The sequence below is a fragment of the Peromyscus leucopus genome, chromosome 6 (genome assembly GCF_004664715.2).
Source record: "Peromyscus leucopus breed LL Stock chromosome 6, UCI_PerLeu_2.1, whole genome shotgun sequence".
Taxonomy (NCBI): Eukaryota; Metazoa; Chordata; class Mammalia; order Rodentia; family Cricetidae; genus Peromyscus; species Peromyscus leucopus.
The window spans coordinates 109301487-109320403 of NC_051068.1; the positions used below are offsets into that span (position 1 = coordinate 109301487).

Below are 18917 nucleotides of genomic sequence, written 5' to 3' on the forward strand. Positions count from 1 at the left end.
AGTTCCCTATTATTAGGAAGTCCCAGCTTAATCTTCTATCCTACATCCTTGAAAATTGGCACATTGTTTGGAAGCACACTCTTTGACTTAGAGTCATGCCTCCAGTAGTTGAAAGCTGTTAGTGGCTAGGGCTAGAGAGAAGGGAAATGTCCATCAAGGGATTGAGAAGGGCACATCTACAAGAACGTAATGAATGGAATCAAGGGGAACTTTTGAGGAGGTCACACTCCTCGGTGGAACTACAGAAGAAAGCAGTTCTCGGGTGAACCCAGCAGAGATGGGTAGAGTTCAGAGTGAAGACTCTGTGAAGCAGGAGTAGGAGGAAGAATTGCAGGGAACAGGAAGTGTGCCGACTGAAGGGCAAGAGGCAAACAGAAAGAGCAGGCAGGCAGATGGTCGCTTTCTGTGTGAGGACTTGTGCATAGTTTACGATTCAATCCTTGTCACTATAAATGTGATTTTATAGAGGAGAAAACTGAAGCCCAGAACAGTGAAAGGCATTGTGACCTCCCTTATGTAGCTGGAACTTTAGCCAGAGATCAGCTGATTTCAAGGGGGTGTTTTCCAAAACAAACAAACAAACAAACGCTTTCAGTATCTTTGGTAGAAAAATAAATTTTTGGAAATTGAAAAATTACTTCAGATCACCAGAAAACTGTCATTAAAATGCTAACAATCAAATGATCACTGATCATATTGACTTCTAATGTTCATTTTGTTTGAGCAACCCTAATTAAAATGGGATTTGATGCCAGGACTTATTTGGTGTATAGAAATATTTGCCCACCGTGAGGCTAAAACCTGACTTTGAATGTGAATATAAAGGTAAGTTGTGTTTGTTTTTGTAGAGGAACTCCTGAGTTTTCCAAATCTGCATTATTAGTATTCAAGATGTCTCTTTTTTACATAACCTCTAGTGGTTTGACGTCAGAAGTGTAAAAAGGTTGAAATTCCTATATGACTGTAAACAGTGATTAATTGGCTGGCTCAATCCTAATATTCATGAGTAAACTGTACAGTTAAGGAGATAGATATCTAAACTGTGGGTCAGGGCTGCCATTATCCTTTTAGTTTTTAAAACACTCCTTCTTCCAGTAAATACTTGCTGAATATGGGCTGTATAGATGGTGTTGACCCAATGTACGTACTGTGATGCAAACATGATCAAAGCAGAAAGAAACCCCTGTTCTGCAGAAGCTTGAACAGTAGAGAAGTGGTCGTGAGAGACCAAAAGTAAACAGTAGAACAGGTAATGTGGGGCGTGGGGCATGAAAGTGGTGTTTGGAGTAACATTAGAAAGGAGGCTAGAACGGTCATTTGAAGGCAGAGGGAGTGAGATACACAGCAATCCTGGGCTGACTCAGGACAGTGCCCTAGGATAAGGTGTGCTGCCTCCGTGAAGGACACTGATGGGAAATGCACTCTGAGAGCTGGGTGAGAGGAAGAGTGTAAGTAGGGGTGCTGTTCTTTTGTGGTCCTAGTGAGCATCGAGAAGCAGCAGAATCGTCACTGGTCTTCAGTGTCTTCAGTAAGTCTACTTTTTCATCTGAAAATAGCTATGGGCAGAGAGGGTGAACCTGTGAGGATGGAGCAGAAAGGCCATCTCCATGACTGTTGTAATGAAAATAAGAGATGCTAGTGGTTTGTAAGAGACTACCGCAAAGGACCATGTGTTGCATGGTGCTGTTCCTAAGGAATACCCATAAAAACAGCCTGCAGAATAAAATGGAGGTGTCGCCTAGGGATGAAGGAAGTAGAGAATGAATAACAACAGCTCGTGGATTCAGGGGTACTCTTGGAAATGTTATAAAGTTGATTGGGGTGAACACTGTACAATCATCACATCCCTGAGGATAGGTAGATGAGTTGAGTGTGTGGCCTGCTGACATTTTTGATAAATGAGATGGTAGGGTCATGAGAAGCACTGAGAGAAAAGGAGTGCTTGGAGGTGGAGAATGAGCGGAGTGGCTGTGGAATGGGAGGTGAAAGTAGCCTCAAGATGCTGCTGTAAGCTGGAACAGCTGGACAGTGGAATCCCAGTTTCCGAACTGAAGAAAGGTAGCAATCTAGGGAGAAATTAATTTTGAGTCATGTTAGAAATCATCATATATGTGTGTGTGTGTGTGTGTGTGTGTGTGTGTGTGTGTGTGTGTGTGTACTTGGGACCTACTCAGTACTGTGTGCACATGTGTGTGTATCTATGCACGTGTATTGTAAACTTTTCCCTGTACACGTAGGATTGCGGGATCTGTTGTGTAAGAAGATAATAGGTTATTCCTATTTCACAGTTCTATTTTTTAACCATTGAGTCTGTTAGTATGTCAAAGTGATTGTAAAATGATAAGCTAAATTGAAATAATGATTCACTTAAAACAATTTTAAAACAGGGTCATATGACTATGGAAGGAATTTCATGTAAGTAACTCTGTGAAGGAGGAAGCAGAAAAATACAAGCTCAGAAATGTTACCAGCTGCTTGTGGACCACTTACCATCACTCTTCGTGTCTGTCACATGACTAAAGGCCTTCAGGGCCCCCTGAAATAATCCCCAGGTTTCTGACCCTTAGATAAGACTCACTTCTCAAATAGATGGGGTTCGCCGACTGTTCCTGGTCCCCTCACCACAGAGCAGGCCTGCACATACTGCACATCCACATGCACTGCTGCTCGCTGGGTACACAGGTCCTTGTCACTAAAGATGCACAGCGACGACTTGGTTTTGTGGTATGTGGTTACAAAGGTAGAAGCACCTTCTGGATCTTCAGTATGCAGGAGACCCAAATGCTACAATTGCAAAATGTGACTTTATCACTGAAGTTGTTTATAAAATATGCCCTCTGTATAAATAGATAAAAATGGATTGTATTTTGAATAAAACAAAAGATCCACAGAGCCAATGTGAGGTAAATATGGGTTCTTCCTTTTCTTTTCTTTTTTTTTCTACAAAAGAAAGCAAACGTTCACTCCCACAACTATTCTGTGTCTTCCAGAGAAGAGAGTGAGAGTGTTCTGACCCTGAAGGGCCTGACCCCGACCGGCATGCTCCCCAGCGGAGTGCTTTCCGGAGGCAAACAAACCCTGCAAAGCGGTAAGCAAGCCCAGTGGTATGACTGGGAGCACACGGCCTGCTGGACCAGTAGAACCTTGAGGTCCTCATTCAGCTCAGTCTCCTCTTCAGTTCTTCTTGGCTGGAAGAAGGGTTCAAACCCACACGTCAGCTAAATCAGTCATGTCAAACCCAAAAGCACCTCATTCACCACAGTCCACCCGTCCTCCCTCATTAGTACATGCATCTGTTATCTTCAGCCTCCTTGGGGGACAGCTCATTTAGGGTACATGTGCACACAACATTAGGCTTGACTCCTTGGAGCGCCTCTCCATCAGCCAGCTGATTAGTGTAAGTTTTCTGTGACATCCTAATAGTCCACTTAGCGACATGGCTGATGAAATGTGCACACAGATAGATAGATATATATGCACAACTATAGATTTTATTGGAAAGAATATAAGAAGGTTAATTTAAATATCCACTTAAGCAGAAATGAGACTTATACAAGTCTTTTCTCTGATTCATCAGAAATACAAAAAGAGTGATCACAACCACATTTTGGTTTTGGTTTTTTAATAATGACATCTTTTTTAAGTAGACATTTTACTTTATAGTCATAACTGGCTGGACAAGTATCATCCAGTGTAACTTTTTGTGATGATGTGAATTTTTTATGTCTGCAAAGGCTGCTGGTGACACAGAACCTTTGAACAGTTGACATATAACTAATAGCCCCTAATTTTCAATAAATTTAATGTAAATATTCATATATAGCTAGTGTCACCCATGTTAGACAACACAATTATGTATACTCTTTCTTCTGTTATGAATGTTCTTTTATCCATTTAATTAACATTATCACTAATTAGAATATAACTTATACAATATGGAAATTTTGCTTCTAGGTTAGACTTCAACAGAAAAAAATTACAGGAAAAATATACTATAGTATGTTAATACAATCTCAGCCTCTAGTTTATTTCTCCCCTGGATCTTTCTCATGTTTTCTTTCCTATCCCTGTCCTTCATCCTAAAAGACTCAGGTATTTCACCATTACATTTTTAAGACATTTCTTCTACACAACACATAATGATCAACTTATGAGCACAAATTTGCCAAATCATCACACTTTAGGAAGAACAGTCATAACCTTTATTTTTGGATAATCTTCCTCAAAAATCACTGCCTTTGAGTTGCCACAAAAATTCAAAAAAGTTTAGTGAAAGCAGGAAAATCTATAGTAGTTGAGGTAGAAATCCCTCTTTAAATCTATAGTTAGAAATTCATCACTTCTTAAAAACACAGAAAAACTTTTCCACCAGAATGAACACACTGAGAGACTAGCATAAAGAGATCATGGATATGCCCAGAATGCACCTCTGGCCAGCTGATGGAAAGCTACAGCTCCTAACGAGCTCAGCAAACAGCAGAGGCCCACACGCCATCAGGGACTGACTGCAGACAGCCTGTGCTGAGGACACACGAGGCTGTGTGTGTTTCTCCCCCAGCAGTGCTGGTGTAGTCCCAAGGTTCTGGCTTTGCTTCTAAACCTAAGGTCTTTATGTCTTTACAGTGCATAGTGTCACCTTCAGGTGGTCACCTGTGTGTGTTTGTAGCTTCAGTTACTACAGTTTCTTTTCTTTTAAACCCATCTGTTTGTGTTATTCTATGTTGAATTCACATACACACACACACACAATTACACATTTCAGACACACACACACACAATTACAAATCCTCTGGGTTGAGACTTCATTTGACAACTCAGTATATAGTTGAAACCAATACCTTGCCACTGCTTCATGATTCATATCTGACTCCCTGCCTTTGGCGTAAAAGCAGAAGCTGCTGAAAGCTTTGACATTCAGCTCTTCTCTGTAGTTATAAGGAATTCAGAATGCATTGTTAACTGGAATGCATATGTGACCATTGTTGTGGTTTTAAACTTTTAAATTATGAGAAAATGCAAATTAAAGCCCAGGGATAGAATATCATCAATGTTAAGCATTTTAAACTTAGAGAAAAGTTTAATATTTTAGCATTTAATTAAGGGAACATCATCTAGCCATAATAGCACAGAAAAACTTATAAACCTGCACAAGGACATGGTAGAGCCTAAGTAAACAGAGGGCTTTCTTGACCTCTGGAATTACTGTTTCAGTGTATTGTTATACTATACTCAAGGACCTCAACCTTGAGACACCCTGTTCCTGAAGATACTGATGGAATTATTACTGCTCCTGCCTTTTTCCCACTTAACTTGCAACACTTTAGGAACTTCATTTCCAAAAATAGAATTGCAACAAGAAAAAGAAAACAGCCCGGACTTAGCCTGCCTGGCAAAAGACTTCCAGGCCTTATCATTCCCTCTGTGGTTCTCTTCGTCTCCCTGACCTCCCCCTCCAGAACTTGTCTTTTAAGACTCCTAAGTGTTTGCCACCTAGACAACTTGATTTTATGTCCCCTTCACCCCCCCCCCATGCATTTGTGTCCCTCGAGGAAACACTACCATTTACTATTCAATAACATGAAGTATCTCACTGATGTCACGGCCCAGCTCCAAGCTCGCCCTGTTCCTCTGGCGTCCAGCTCCAAATCACCAAGCGTGGATTCTAAACTGCTCTTAGAATCAGAAACACGTTGTAGATTGTCATAACCCAGTCGTCAAGTAGCCCAAATAACAGAAAGCTTTTCTGCATGGTTCCCTAAAGGACTTCGTCATTGATTAGGGAGCCAGGACCCCAAGCCACCCATTCATTCCCTCAGGTGTATGCAGGCCCTGACTAACACCTCTCTCTTCCGTGGTGTTTTTTGTTTTTTGTTTTTTTTCCTTTCTCTGTAGCCCTTCTGTCTAGTTGTCTGTGCCAGAAGCTAGCACTTAGAGGAATATTAGTCCCTAGGTCCTTTGCTGTCACTGACTTGTTCTTAGCCTTAAAAAAAAAATCCTCTGCTCATTTTCTCATTCATTTTGCACCCCCTTTCTTCTCTTCAGCTACTGTTGAGGCTATTGAGGCTGATGAAGGTAAATTGGCCAGTTCCCTTTCTGTTGTGCCTGCAACAGATAAGGGCTCTGCTGGGTGTATTCATTTTTTTATTTTTATTTTTGCTGTAGCTTGTACAGAGTGTGTGGGTGTTGGGCTAACAGTTGTGGCTCAGTATTAACCGAAATGTTCTTGCTTTAAAGGGGAAAATGTCCTTCTATGGTTTGTTTGTTTGTTTTTTTCCCTTAAAGCTATGTTTGACTTTTGTATACGATGAACCTACTCTAATCTCAGAAAACTAAAGGATTATATATATATTTATTATAAATTTCTATATATCATGAATGATGTGGGGTGGGGGTTATGGCAGCTGCTTTGACAAATGACATGTAAAATGATCTGCTTTGAGCTGAACCATCCCTCCCTCAAATCACTTCCAGGTAGGACAGAGACAAAAGAGAATAAAACTCAGTTGAGTCTAGTCTTTGCAAGCTTGCAACCGCAGAAATGCTTGGTAATGCTTTGTTATGGTTCAACATCACTCGTGTCTCTAAAATATCCCAACGTGAGACAGACATGTAGAGGTAAACTTTTATCCTTGTCAATGTTGACCAATTGATATGTGTAAGAAAGTTAGCACTCACAAAATATTATAAAAAGCCCAAAAAGTATCTGTGGCGGTGAAGTGGCCGACAACAAGGCTATCGGGCAGACAATGAGTTAATGATCCCAAGTGTCTGCTCTTTGCTAGGCCTCTTGATAGGAGCTTCCGAGGGACCTGAGAATGGTACATCTCTAACTGATTTGGAGCACTACTCAAGAGCAGTAATGTTGATACCTTAGTCACAGTGTTTAACTGAATGCTGTTTACTACATGGTTACATGATAACGCACATGAAAATAGTTTTGAATATTATGCATACCACATCCTCTGGGATTTTTTTAAAGCATAATTTGAAGTTCCCCTTTAAAACAAAATTCTTCAGTTGTATTTTGTTCTTGCAAAATGACTTATTTTCCACAAATTGTGTGCATATATAGTCCTTTGGTGTGATGTAAAAAAAAAAAAAGTGTCACTTTAGCCTTACAATTTGCTCATGATTTGGATATGGTAGGGGAAATGACAGTGATGTAAGAGAAAAATACAACTGTTTCCTAAATAGCAGTGAGCAAACTGCTATTTATGTGGGAATTCTCCATTCCTCTTGGCAAAATCTAATCTGCAGTGTGCATTCCTGTTGATAGTTTGGCTGTTTTCTGTGACTCTGTGGCTCTGTGTTGTGTTAAGTATCCTCCCAATGTAAATTGCTAACCCCCACTGTCTGACCAGCAACTGGAGCAGAGCACTTCCTTCCACGCAGGGTAGACAGATGCGATCAGCAATGGAGCCCCATCCTGAACTAGCCTCTGGCCCACTAGATTTGACATTCCTGTGTTCCCACCCTGTGGGCTGCAAAACCTAGAGCCTCCACTTTTTTTTAATGAATGAAACGGTTTTATGACTTCTCACGACCGACTTTTGGCTATGAGTTGATGCCATTTAGAAAAAGACTAGGCTGTCTGTTATTTATTTATTTATTTTTTTTTTGCCCCATAAAATAATGGAATTCATTTTCAGGGTGGGTGCTCATTAAACAACTCGATTATTTTTCAGTTTATTACCAAATTACAGAATTGAAAAGCTTTGCTTTGGGCCTTGGTCTTTCCTCATCTCCCCATGTTCTTCCTCTCACATTTGACTAATCACCATTATGCTAACCTGAAAATGCAGATGGGGAACAATTTGTTGTTCTTTCTAATGGTCTTTTAAACAACTGTAAATCTTTTAGGACTGTCATCCGTACTAGTGAGAGGCTGCACATTTGTGTCCAAGGGGCTGGCCAAGTATCAGCTTTAAGCTGCTTTCCTTTTGTCCCCCAAAAGTGGGGAGGAGAGAAGTACCTTGAGATTGCCCTTAATAAGCTGTGGAGATGCAGCCCAGTTCAGCATTGGTGATTGGCCACCCGTACGTATCAAGCTCGCACTTCACGGGGAGTAAAGCAAACTGATGTCATTGGTTCCCCATCTGTGCCTTTGACTTTCAGCTCGCTGGTGGGGCACCCACTGAGGAAGTTTGTACGTTTTTCAAAAATGCATCTCGTATCTCTGTAGCGCACTAAGGGTCCTGAGAAGAAAACGCAAGAGAAGTCAAGGTTTTAATTAGAAGGACCAAAACCAATTCATTTTTGCTAAAAACGGTGAAAAGCATTCACCTTTGGTTCTTCTTCGGCCACCACTTAATATTGTCCTACCGGGGGTAACTTTTCCTTGGTTTAGGCAGTAATGGGTACCACATGAACATCAGTTTGACCTGTTTGCTGCTGAAGGGCAAAAAATGCTTCTCTACTTAGTCATCTGGTCTTTATTTTTGAGTTTCTCTTACCTCCTCACCCACTATACATAGGCTTCTAAGTGGGAAAACAGCTTGTGATTTCGTTTTTCCCCTTACCACTGAGTGGAGATCTTTGTGGGATTTGGAGATGGAAAAAAAAAAAAAAAAAAAAAAAAAAAAAAGCATTCATATCAATTCCTTTTCTAGGTCCTTAGAGCTTCTGTTCTAAGCCATGGCTAGAGCTCCAGGTAGAGCAGAAAGGGCTTCCACTGAAGGTGCTGTCACTAGCACGGTGGTAGGGTAAGCATGGGGGAAGTGTAGGCTTTTTCAGCCCAGGGTGTTAATGGATCATCACGCCAGTGATGTGGCCAGTGTTGCTGGATCCAGAAGCCTGCCCCGGGAACAGCTTTTTCCTTTACATATCCACTGTGGATTTCTGTGATCTAAACTTTGATGAAGACAAGAAAAATGCTTGCATCTTAATCACTTCAAGAGGACATTTTGGTTGGCAAGAGACATTGGCTGTTTTCAAACCCCTGGTTCCCTCCAGTATGGTAAGGAGTCTGTCATGTTGTCTTCAGGTCCTGTCACGTTGTTCTCCACTAAAGGATTCCCACCCACCACGAAGTCTCTAACCTCACCCGACGCAAGCGCGGTACTTTTGTGATGCTCCACCTAACCTAACCCTCTCTCTCTTTTCTTAATGATTTTCTGTTTAGCTATCAAAGGATTCTCACCACAACATAAGATCACTAGCTTCGAGGAGGCGAAGGGCTTAGACCGAATTAATGAGAGGATGCCGCCCCGCAGAGATGCCATGCCCTCCGACGCCAACCTTAACTCCATCAACAAGGCTCTCGCCTCAGAGACTAACGGCACAGACAGCAACGGCAGTAATAGCAGCAATATTCAGTGACCACCTCCTGTTCACTTTTTTTTTTCTTTTCTTTTTTTTTTTTTTTTTGAGCTGCAGGTCATGATGGGATTGCTGCTTCTCAGCAGTTAGATGTTCTTGCCTCGGACGGTAGCTTGTTTGCTCTGGGGGCCAGGAATTGGATTCAGTTTACACTATCACGAAAAAGAGAGGGAGAGAGATAATAAACTATATTTTGGTGAGGGTGGTGATTAAACACCTCTTTGGGGTATGCCTTTAAAAAAAATGCTTCTAGGAAAAAAGTTTTAAAAAGAAAGCTAATGCTAGTCTATACTGCAATGTTAGGGGAATGAACATGTTTTCCTACTACACTGGGGACTTCTAGATAGGTTAATGAAAGGCCTTTTATTCTGTTACTGGACACGAAAACTTTGTCTAATTTCTTATACTCTATTGTACGTTTACAGTTGCAGCACTAAAAATGGATGACATCAAACATTTTTAACAACAACAGAAAACGATGTACAAACTAAATAAGGACTATTTATTGATAATGTTTTGCTACTCTTGTCAGAAAATGGCTATAAACTGAATTAGGCAGTCTTAAAAAAAAAAAAGAAAAAAAAAAACCTGGAAAAAAAAAGAATGTTGCAAATTTGTTAAAATGCCAAAAAAAGGACAGTTTAATTTTGTATAGCTCGTGCTTACCTCAGGCTCCTTTAGTTTGCTTGAATGCCCTTCTTTCCATAGAATACTTATTAATTTGGCAGTGAATACATTTTCTTTAAGTTTAAAAAAAACTGGAATAATTACACCCATCTTTTTTGCTGTTTATATTTAGGGGTTTTGTTGATAAATCAAGTCTTGGTTGTGGCTTGCTGAATTCAATATTTATGAGTGGTGCATTTTTAAGTATAGTGAACACGACACCATAGTGCAGTGACGAAGCATCTATATTCTGTAAAAAACAAAAACAAAAAAAATCTGCCTATGCATGTTTTTTAAGAAAAAAAATAAAATGGCTGTATCGGCCTGTATGGGACTGTAATGCGCTTAGAGGTCTGACATATACTGGAAATGTATGTATACTGGCGTACTTTATATTCTCTACAATGCTTAATGCCTTTGAAATTTTGTAATCAAAAGAAGCTTTGAAAAAATCTAAAGGGGAGAGTATTCTTAAAAGTTTTTAACATAAGCTTGTCAGTGCACACATAGATGGTTGGCATGTTTAGCAAACTTTGTGAAATTTAAATAAGTTTGTAGTTACATGTGAAACTCTAAATGCATGGTAACCGTTACTGTCATAACAGTTTAGTTATTTCCTTCTGTTCTGTCATGTGCCACAAAATATGTACTTTTTTCACTTTTTTTCCCCTTTGTATATTAGTTACGGGTTACAACTGGTTCATTCTGAAAACAACAACAAACAACAAAAGTCCATTCATATTTTTTAACAATTGTATAAGTGCCCAAGTCATTCACTACAGCCTAAAGCCTTGCCTTTGTAATTTGACTTCTGAAATGTTGGCAATCAAAGCATGCACCTGTAACAATGACAAAGAAAAAGCATTTTATATTACTACTCAATAAAATGTGCATGAACTTAAAGAACGCTCATCCTTTCACTGGGTCTGCTGCAGGGAACCGTGTGCACAGCCACCATGGTGTCCTCTGGGTGCTGGCTCCTCACAACCCTGCACACTTAGGACAGGGCTGCTTCCCAAGGGCCTCATGATCTGAGGAGCACTACCCACTTCTGCTGTAAGTGTCTTGGTGGACTTGTGTCTCAAAAATCAGGCGAGAGAAGTCTACTTACAGAGCAAATGCCATCTCTTGGCTCCCTTGAATGCAGGACCTATTTAAGAAACTAGAGCATTCCTTTTAATTGAAAAAAAAAAAAAGAAAGAAAGAACGAATCGCCAGTTTGTTATCAGGTTGTTTCAGTTGTATGGGATGCCCTCCCTGCTAGAGCAAAAAGGACTAGTCTCCTAAGCACATTTCCATCAGAGCAGAGCTGCAATTGTATTGAGGTGAAGTTTGTATTCCCATGCTTTTAGTCATTATCACATGGAGAGTTAGGAGACACCACATTTCAGTTTGTTTCTAACATTGTTCATTTTTCAGTGCACTTTGTTTATGTAATAAATTATGCCTATTATATTAAGTAATAAGACTATGACGATTAGTAATAGAGTGTACCAAAACAAAAATACATTCGCTGACAAAAACTTCCCCGTGGTTATTTGAATGAATCAAAACGTTTTTTCCTGTGGATATTTCCCCATCTTCAAACAAAAGTGGCATCCAAGGAAAACAGATGCAACTTGCTAGAATGGTGTGAAAGAAATGGTGATTCTGGTACCAATTTGTGTATTTTCTTTCTTTTAACTGCAGAGAAAATATCCCAAAAATATCAATAATTATTATAATAATCAGGTTTTTTGGATTCCTTTCTTTTGCAAATTGTGCTAAGGAAACTATGGCATAGAAATAAACATTTGACATTGAAATAAGCAGTTGCTCTGAGTATTGCTTGTCTTTTTGCTCAGTGTTAGGGAAGTGACCCTGTATTTTTCACATAATAATTTGATCTGTCAAAGGAATTAATATAGAGCTGAAGGTCTTCTCCAGAACCAACAACACTTACAAATACTTGATAGTCCTGTCTCTTTAAGATGTGGACAGACTATTGAATTCATGCATTCTCTTTCTGTGTGCCTGGGTACAAACACACACATATGGATGGGTACTCACACAGCCACACTCTGGTCCCCAAGTTGCCTTTGCCTGTGCCAGAGTGACTCACGAGGTACCAGTTCTGCTGAATTTTTATGTAGTGTTTGGAGTTCTAAGAGCTAGATCTGCTAGCCCCACACAGCAGACTTTCTCATCTGAAATATAGCCATCTTACATGTATTTTCAAAAAGTAAAAAAGAACTTGAGAGACTCAACTGTAATGAGAACCAAGTGTGGTATCTCACTATGTCTGCAACCCATCACTTAGGGTCACTGTGAACACTGGAGTGGTCTATGCCATCTGTCTGTCCATAGTCCTGTGATGCTGTGAAAGCCCTCTGAACTATTTTGCCCACCCTTATTGTACCCATGTGAGATAATTTTAATATGCATCCATTTTCCCTATCCTTAAGTTGGACCTTTAAGGTAAAGTCAGCTACATGGATGGGATAGTCTGTACAGCCTTACTTAAGAGTATCACACTTAAACTTGAGTACTTCGTGTCTGTCACTCACTGGACCCCTTGAATTGGACAAACCAGAGATCTCTAAAGCTGAAGATACTCTCATTACAATGGTGATATGGCCATCTTTCATTGCATAGGCAGCATGTTTTTGCTATGACCCCCTCACTGTGGTGTGTTTGTATTTTTCACTCACATTCATGTACATGCATATGTATGCACACGCACACACACATACACAACCACTATGTCAGGTAGTCCTGACATTTATATTATAATATTAAATTTAGGCATTCTGTAGGACAGTGAGTCAGTATTGAGCTAAATGTGGAATGCTTTTCACTGTGTTTCATGGGCACTCCCTTCAGGTTTTTCTTTTAAATAATGTAAGCCAGCAACACCCCTAACTAGGTCCTTGATGATATGTTCATTTTTTAATGCATACATAGTAACAAGAGGCACAAAATTAAGAAAAAAAATGTACATACTTTTGGTGACCATATTGTCAAGAGACAACTAACATGTTGGTATTTATGTTGAATGATGGAGACCTGGCAGGAAAGTCTGTTTGATGGAAAGACTGAGGAAACTTAACAGGTAAACAACAAAGTCATGTTACCAATGGGATTTCAGAAGATGGCGCTGACATTGGAAAACATCTACTTATCCTAAAGGAGAAATGGCTCCGAAAGGAACCTGCATTCCATGAGAGTAAAGGCTCACTCATTGGGTTCAGTTACAGACACCCTGAGTTTGGCATCATAAATGTCTTCTGAGAGAAACTGAATGGGATAGGTTAGACACTGTGTCTGGTTAGAAGAGCTGCCCTCAAGGATGGAGAGTAACCTGCACCATATCTAAATGTCCCTGAAACAGCACAAGATTGAATGTCCCTTCAACAAGATTCAGAATGTCCTGTCAATTATTCAATATAAACCAATGTAGCATGAATTTCTAAAAGGCCTTATTAATAAAAACAAATCAGGAGCCCGGTATTGAGGTGAACGCTGAATGATCAAACAGAACAAGCCACATCCAACTTCACCTTGCCAATCCCTCAGCTGATCGTGATCCTCAGACTGAAAGCCTCTGAATCCTGATCTGAATGGATCTCAGCCGAACTGCAGCTAAAAGCTAAAAGCTTGAAGGCTCTAGTTCCTTGTCCTCATGTCTTATATACCTTTCTGCTTCCTGCCATCACTTCCTTGGATTAAAGATGTGTGTTACCATGCCTGGCTGTTTGCAGTGTGGCTGTGAACTCAGAGATCCGGACAGACCTCTGCCTCTGAATGCTAGGATTAAAGGTGTGTGCTACCACTGCCTAAACCTATGTTTAATATAGTGGCTGTTCTGTTCTCTGACCCCCAGATAAGTTTATTGGGGTGCACATTATATCAACCACAAACTAGTCCTTCAAAACATGGTGTTTGCAGTCACACTGTCTCAGGGATAAAGCTCTCCATCAACTGACACAGCCCCCATGGGTTTTACACTTTGCGAACCTTTCATATGTAGAGAAAAGATAACAGCTGAGAGGAGTTTTCATGGGATCGGCAGGGAGGGGAAAGAAGTCAGCTAATCAGCTGAGGACAAAGTTGAGTTAAATGCCTATCTGGAGGCATTCCTTCCAAGTTACACAGATTGAATACCCCTTGTCCAAAATGCTTAGAACCAGGGATGTTTCCAATTTTAGTATTTTCGAGATTTTTTAGTAAGGTCGGGTATACCATTGAGATTCCCCAATCTGAAATCTGAGATACTCCGAAATCCAAAATGTTGGAATTATTTCACAAAGTTTCAGCATTCAGACTTTTGGCTTAGAGATGCTCGTCTTAAATTTTCAGTTTTTTTTTTGTTTTTTTTTTTGTTTTTTTTTTTTTTTTTTTTTTTTTTTTTAATACCCAAGTGCTAGGGATGGCTAGGTCAGTTACTAATAATGCCACGACGTCTATAGGAATTAGTCGTGCATCTTCAAGGTGGCATGCAAGATCACCCACCTATGACTCTTGGCAGTCAGCTGACTTTCCAGTCTCACCCCAGCTTGACTTCAGCTATGCTGGACTGCACACAGAGCTTGAGTCACCATAGGTTTCTCAGCCCTCTAGATATTCCCTCATGCATTCTCTGTGTGGAATGGCTTTCCCCTGAAGATGTCATGTTTATCTTCAGTCCTGGGGTGAGGCACACCCTCCTTCCTGGGAGAAATGAGGTATCCTATCCTACCTGTGTTTCCACATTTACTCCACTCACATGCAACACTAGTTGAGAATGGTTGCTTCTCTTTGAAGTTTTGGCATGAAATATATCCAACTTGGTGTCCTTTGGAGGAAGAAAAAGGAAAGCAAGAATGCAGATTTTTTTTAGATATCCTCACAGTGTGGAAGACCCTTAAGCAAATATTTAAGGAACAATGGGTTAGTACTTTGCCATCGAGCCAAAGTACTTTGCCTAGAGCCAAAAGTCAAGGCAGAGCCTTCTTTTATCTTACCCCTCCCATTCATAACCACTGTATCCTCCATTGCAACTCGTTTTTACAAAATTTGTAAATTTAAAAATGCTTTTTTGAGGGTCAGCAAGATAGTTTAGCAAGAAAGACATTTGTGACCAAGGTAGATGGCGTTTATCCAATATTGAGTCCCCAGAATCTACATAGTGGGAAGAAAGAACTGCATGCAACAGCATTTGCATGTACACACACACACACACACACACACACACACACACACACACACACACATTAAAAAAATGCTTTTTGAATGTATATTCCGTACAGCCTACCTTAAAGAACTGTATAATGGCATTGAAGTTTTAGCAAGAGAGAACTACTCCTTTGGATTCAAAGCAGCACCTTTTTTGAAAAGTCTTTTGTTTAAAGATAACGCATTAGCAAAGGAAACCACAAGCCATTTGCTGGCTGCTAACATCCTAGTGAGAAATAGTTAATCACAGTTCTGACAGGTCCTATCAAAGGCTAATAAATATACATCTGTTTATAGAGAAGAGACTGTTGGAGCATGGGAGAATGCTTCAGGAGAATGGGGTGGGTGCTGGAGCTCAGAGAAAGGCCTGATGTGGCACAGAGGTGCTACAGCTGTCTGTGTTAGGTGGAAGCCCCGTAGAACAATACAGTTCAATGCCCAATCTGCTCTGTCACAATATTCAACAGTGGCATGAGTCAGCATCTGTGCATAAAGGCTAGCTAGTGTGAGACATACCCTGCTCTGCTCCTTGCCACATGGCGATGAGACCTTTATTGAGCTTCACAAAATCTTATTCCATCCTTGGCCAAAAGAGCGATGAGTTCTTAAGCTCTCTGTGGGAATTAAAAGACACAGTGTAAATGAAGTACTTGGCAGGTCACAAAACAAGCCCTCAGGATAGGTTTACTGTATTAGGCAGCCTGCTGAATGATATGAAGGCTTACATATTCCATAACTGACACCCCTGTGTGTGAGAGATGCTGTCCACTGAGAGTATTTGTGTGCTCAGAAACGCCTAGTAGGAGAAATGGTGGAGCTGGAGCTTTCCTAAGAGGCTGAGCTGGGGAGCAGAGGGGACTTAGGCTATCTGGGGAGCAGCTGGTCTAGCCTGGGAGAGGCAAGAGCAAAGAAGAAAGGACAGCCACTTTGGTTAAATCCCAGGAAGAATGAGAGTGGAAGATGTAACTAGATACAGCCAGATGAACTGTTTGCATCCAGAATCTTCAGTGCACAAAATCACATACCTGGCAGACTATGGGCAAGCCACAGAGACACTGCTATTATTTGACAGGGATATCTGGGACTGTGCAGCTTCCAGATTAATTTGGTGGATGGACAATATCATCAAGGACTTAGGCTGTCCCCATCCTTCTCTGGGTGTTGGCATCTGTCCTTGGCTGCAGAAAACTGCCCATAAGTACCTGGCATTGCTTCCTTGCACAATACTGTTGGACTACTGGAAAATAACAGCAAAATACCCTATAAATATAGCCGAGCTGAATTTATTGCTTACTGCAGCACTGTAACCACTACCTCAGCAGGGCCACAGTAAATCCAGATGGGTGGAAGGCAAAAGCAAAATATTTATGGTGTTTTGTTTGGTTGAGGTTGTCTTTCTACGTAGGAGTCTAATAAAAATCAGAGGAAGTTTGTGGCTCTGTAGGTTAAAATTGGTACACACAGCAAGGGGGCACTTACTAAGAGAGTTTCAAAGACATAACAGCAAATATCTAGACAAGGATGAACTTGTTTCCTCAAGTTCATTAAGATATTTATGACAACCGAAGCTGTGTGTGTGTGTGTGTGTGTGTGTGTGTGTGTGTGTGTGTGTGTGTGTTAAAGAAATAAAAGAAGACCAAAAATATGCTGGGTCATATTGAATGTGTGAGTTCAGAGACTCAATGCAGCTAAACTGTCAGTTCCAAAGGATTCTATAGATTTAGTGCACTTACAACAGAACTCATAGCAGGTACTTATAGATTCATATATGCAAGCTGATTCTAAAATCTATATCAAGAGAATCTAAATAGTGGACTGGCACTGTGGCCTGGTGGTAGCATGTAGAAGGCTCTGTTCAATCCCCAGTACCACCAAAGACAAATAAAATGCATTCTGTCGGTACTACTGATTAGCTTGCTACCTTCAGACCCAAACAAAGCTCTGACAATGGCAGAGACCAGACACATCCCCACAAATGGTCAACTGGGAAGCATGCAAAGACAGTTCAGTGAAGTAAGAGACTGTTGTGGTCTGAATATAAAATGGCCCCCACAAGCTCTTGTGCTCAGACACTTGGTCTCCAGTTGGTAGCAAGGCTATGGAACATTCAGAAAATGGAGCCTTGGAGGAAGTGCATCACTGGGGGGAGGGACTTTGAGGGTTCATAGCCAGCCCCACTGTAACAATTCGTAAAGGGTCTTTTAATAATAATAATAATAATAATAATAATAATAATAATAATAGTAAAAACCCAGAGCCAGAATATTGGGGTAAATGCTGAAAGATCAGAGAGACGAAGGAACAAGCCAGAGCCACCACCTATTACCTCACCCACTCCTCAGTCTGAAAAACCCTCTAGTTTCTGTCTCCTTATGCCTTATATACCTTTTTTGCCTAGTCATCACTTCCTGGGATTAAAGGTGTGTGTGCTTCCCAAGCAAAGGCATGAGATCTCAAGTGCTGGGGTATAAGGCGTGTGACTCCCAAGTATTGGGATTAAAGGTATGTGCTACCTCTGCCTGGCTCTGTTTCTCTCCTAGACTGAATCAATCTCATGTAGTCCAAGGTGGCCTTGAACACAGAGATCCAGATGGAGCTCTGCCTCCCAAGTGCTAAGATTAAAGGTATGTGCCACCACTGCCTGGCTTCTATGTTTAATCCAGTGGCTTGTTCTGTTCTCTGATCTTCAGGCAAAGTTTATTAGGGTACACAGTATATCACCACACCCTGTTCTCTCTCTTTCTTATGTATTCTCTCTCTCTCTCTCTCTCTCTCTCTCTCTCTCTCTCTCTCTCTCTCTCTCTCTCTCTCTCCTTCTTGTATGCAGACAGAATATGACCTCTCTGTTTCCTGATTGAGAAACTGGCTGGATATTCCTGTTGCTATACCTTCCCTGCCATAACAGTCAGTTTGACCTCTTGAATTGTAAGCCAAAAGAATCCATCCCTCATCTAAGTTGCTTTTTGTTGGGTTATTCTAATCATAGTAACAGAAAAGTAACCAGTGCAATGATACACCAGTACAGTCCTGTTTGAATAGAAGGAAAAAATATACATAACACCCATACACACAATACATATAAAACCACTAGATAACATCAGATGTTTTAAGGACACAGACAATGGGATCATTGAAGTATTCCTGGTGGAAACATGAGTGATAGAAACTCAATAGAACAGAGTTATTTTCAGATAAAAATTACCATGCAAGCAAGAACTCCCACCCCTACATATTTACTTTAGAGAAATGAACACTTGTGTTCATGCAGAAACTTACATCCACATGTTTACTGCTTCATGAGAATAATGCAAATGTCCTTTTAGCAAATGGAGAAACACACTAAAGTGCATCCATTTAATTGAATAGTGACGAGCAACAAGCAGAAACAGACTAAACTGCTTGTTGTTCCTGAATTGTGTACCCGTAGAAGATACCTTGCTATATACATCCCTACAACACTGAAATGTGCTTTTTGGAAACAGGGTGAATGTAGATCTAGGTGGAGTTGTAGGGTGGACCTCTCAGTCAGTCTATTAGTCTATAAAAGGACAGCCATATGGAGACGGGCTGGGACAAGGCTATGGGACTGCGGAAACAGAAAGCGGGCTTTCAGTGTAAGTTCAGTGGCAGTGTTGTCTGGCCAACTGCAAAGAGCTACTAAGAAAATAGAAAGGGCTTCCATCTAGGCTGCAGAGAGAGTGGCTTCTTCATCTCAGAATTACAGCCTCCAGGCCTGGGAG

At 40.7% G+C, this 18917-nt stretch overlaps 1 protein-coding gene across 2 annotated transcripts in view; it reads left to right on the forward strand.

Annotated features, from left to right (window-relative positions):
• The window catches only part of Ppp3ca (protein phosphatase 3 catalytic subunit alpha), a 290863-nt gene extending 279071 nt beyond the window's left edge, over positions 1 to 11792 (forward strand). Inside the window, exons 12-14 of one of the 2 annotated variants that reach the window (XM_028857473.2) lie at positions 2991 to 3088; positions 6043 to 6072; positions 9122 to 11792. In XM_028857473.2, coding sequence (XP_028713306.1) covers positions 2991 to 3088; positions 6043 to 6072; positions 9122 to 9318 — 325 coding nt within the window. In that variant the 3' untranslated portion in view covers positions 9319 to 11792. The remainder of the gene's footprint in view (positions 1 to 2990; positions 3089 to 6042; positions 6073 to 9121) is intronic. The other variant, XM_028857476.2, reaches the window with a different exon arrangement.
• Positions 11793 to 18917: the final 7125 nt, after the last annotated feature.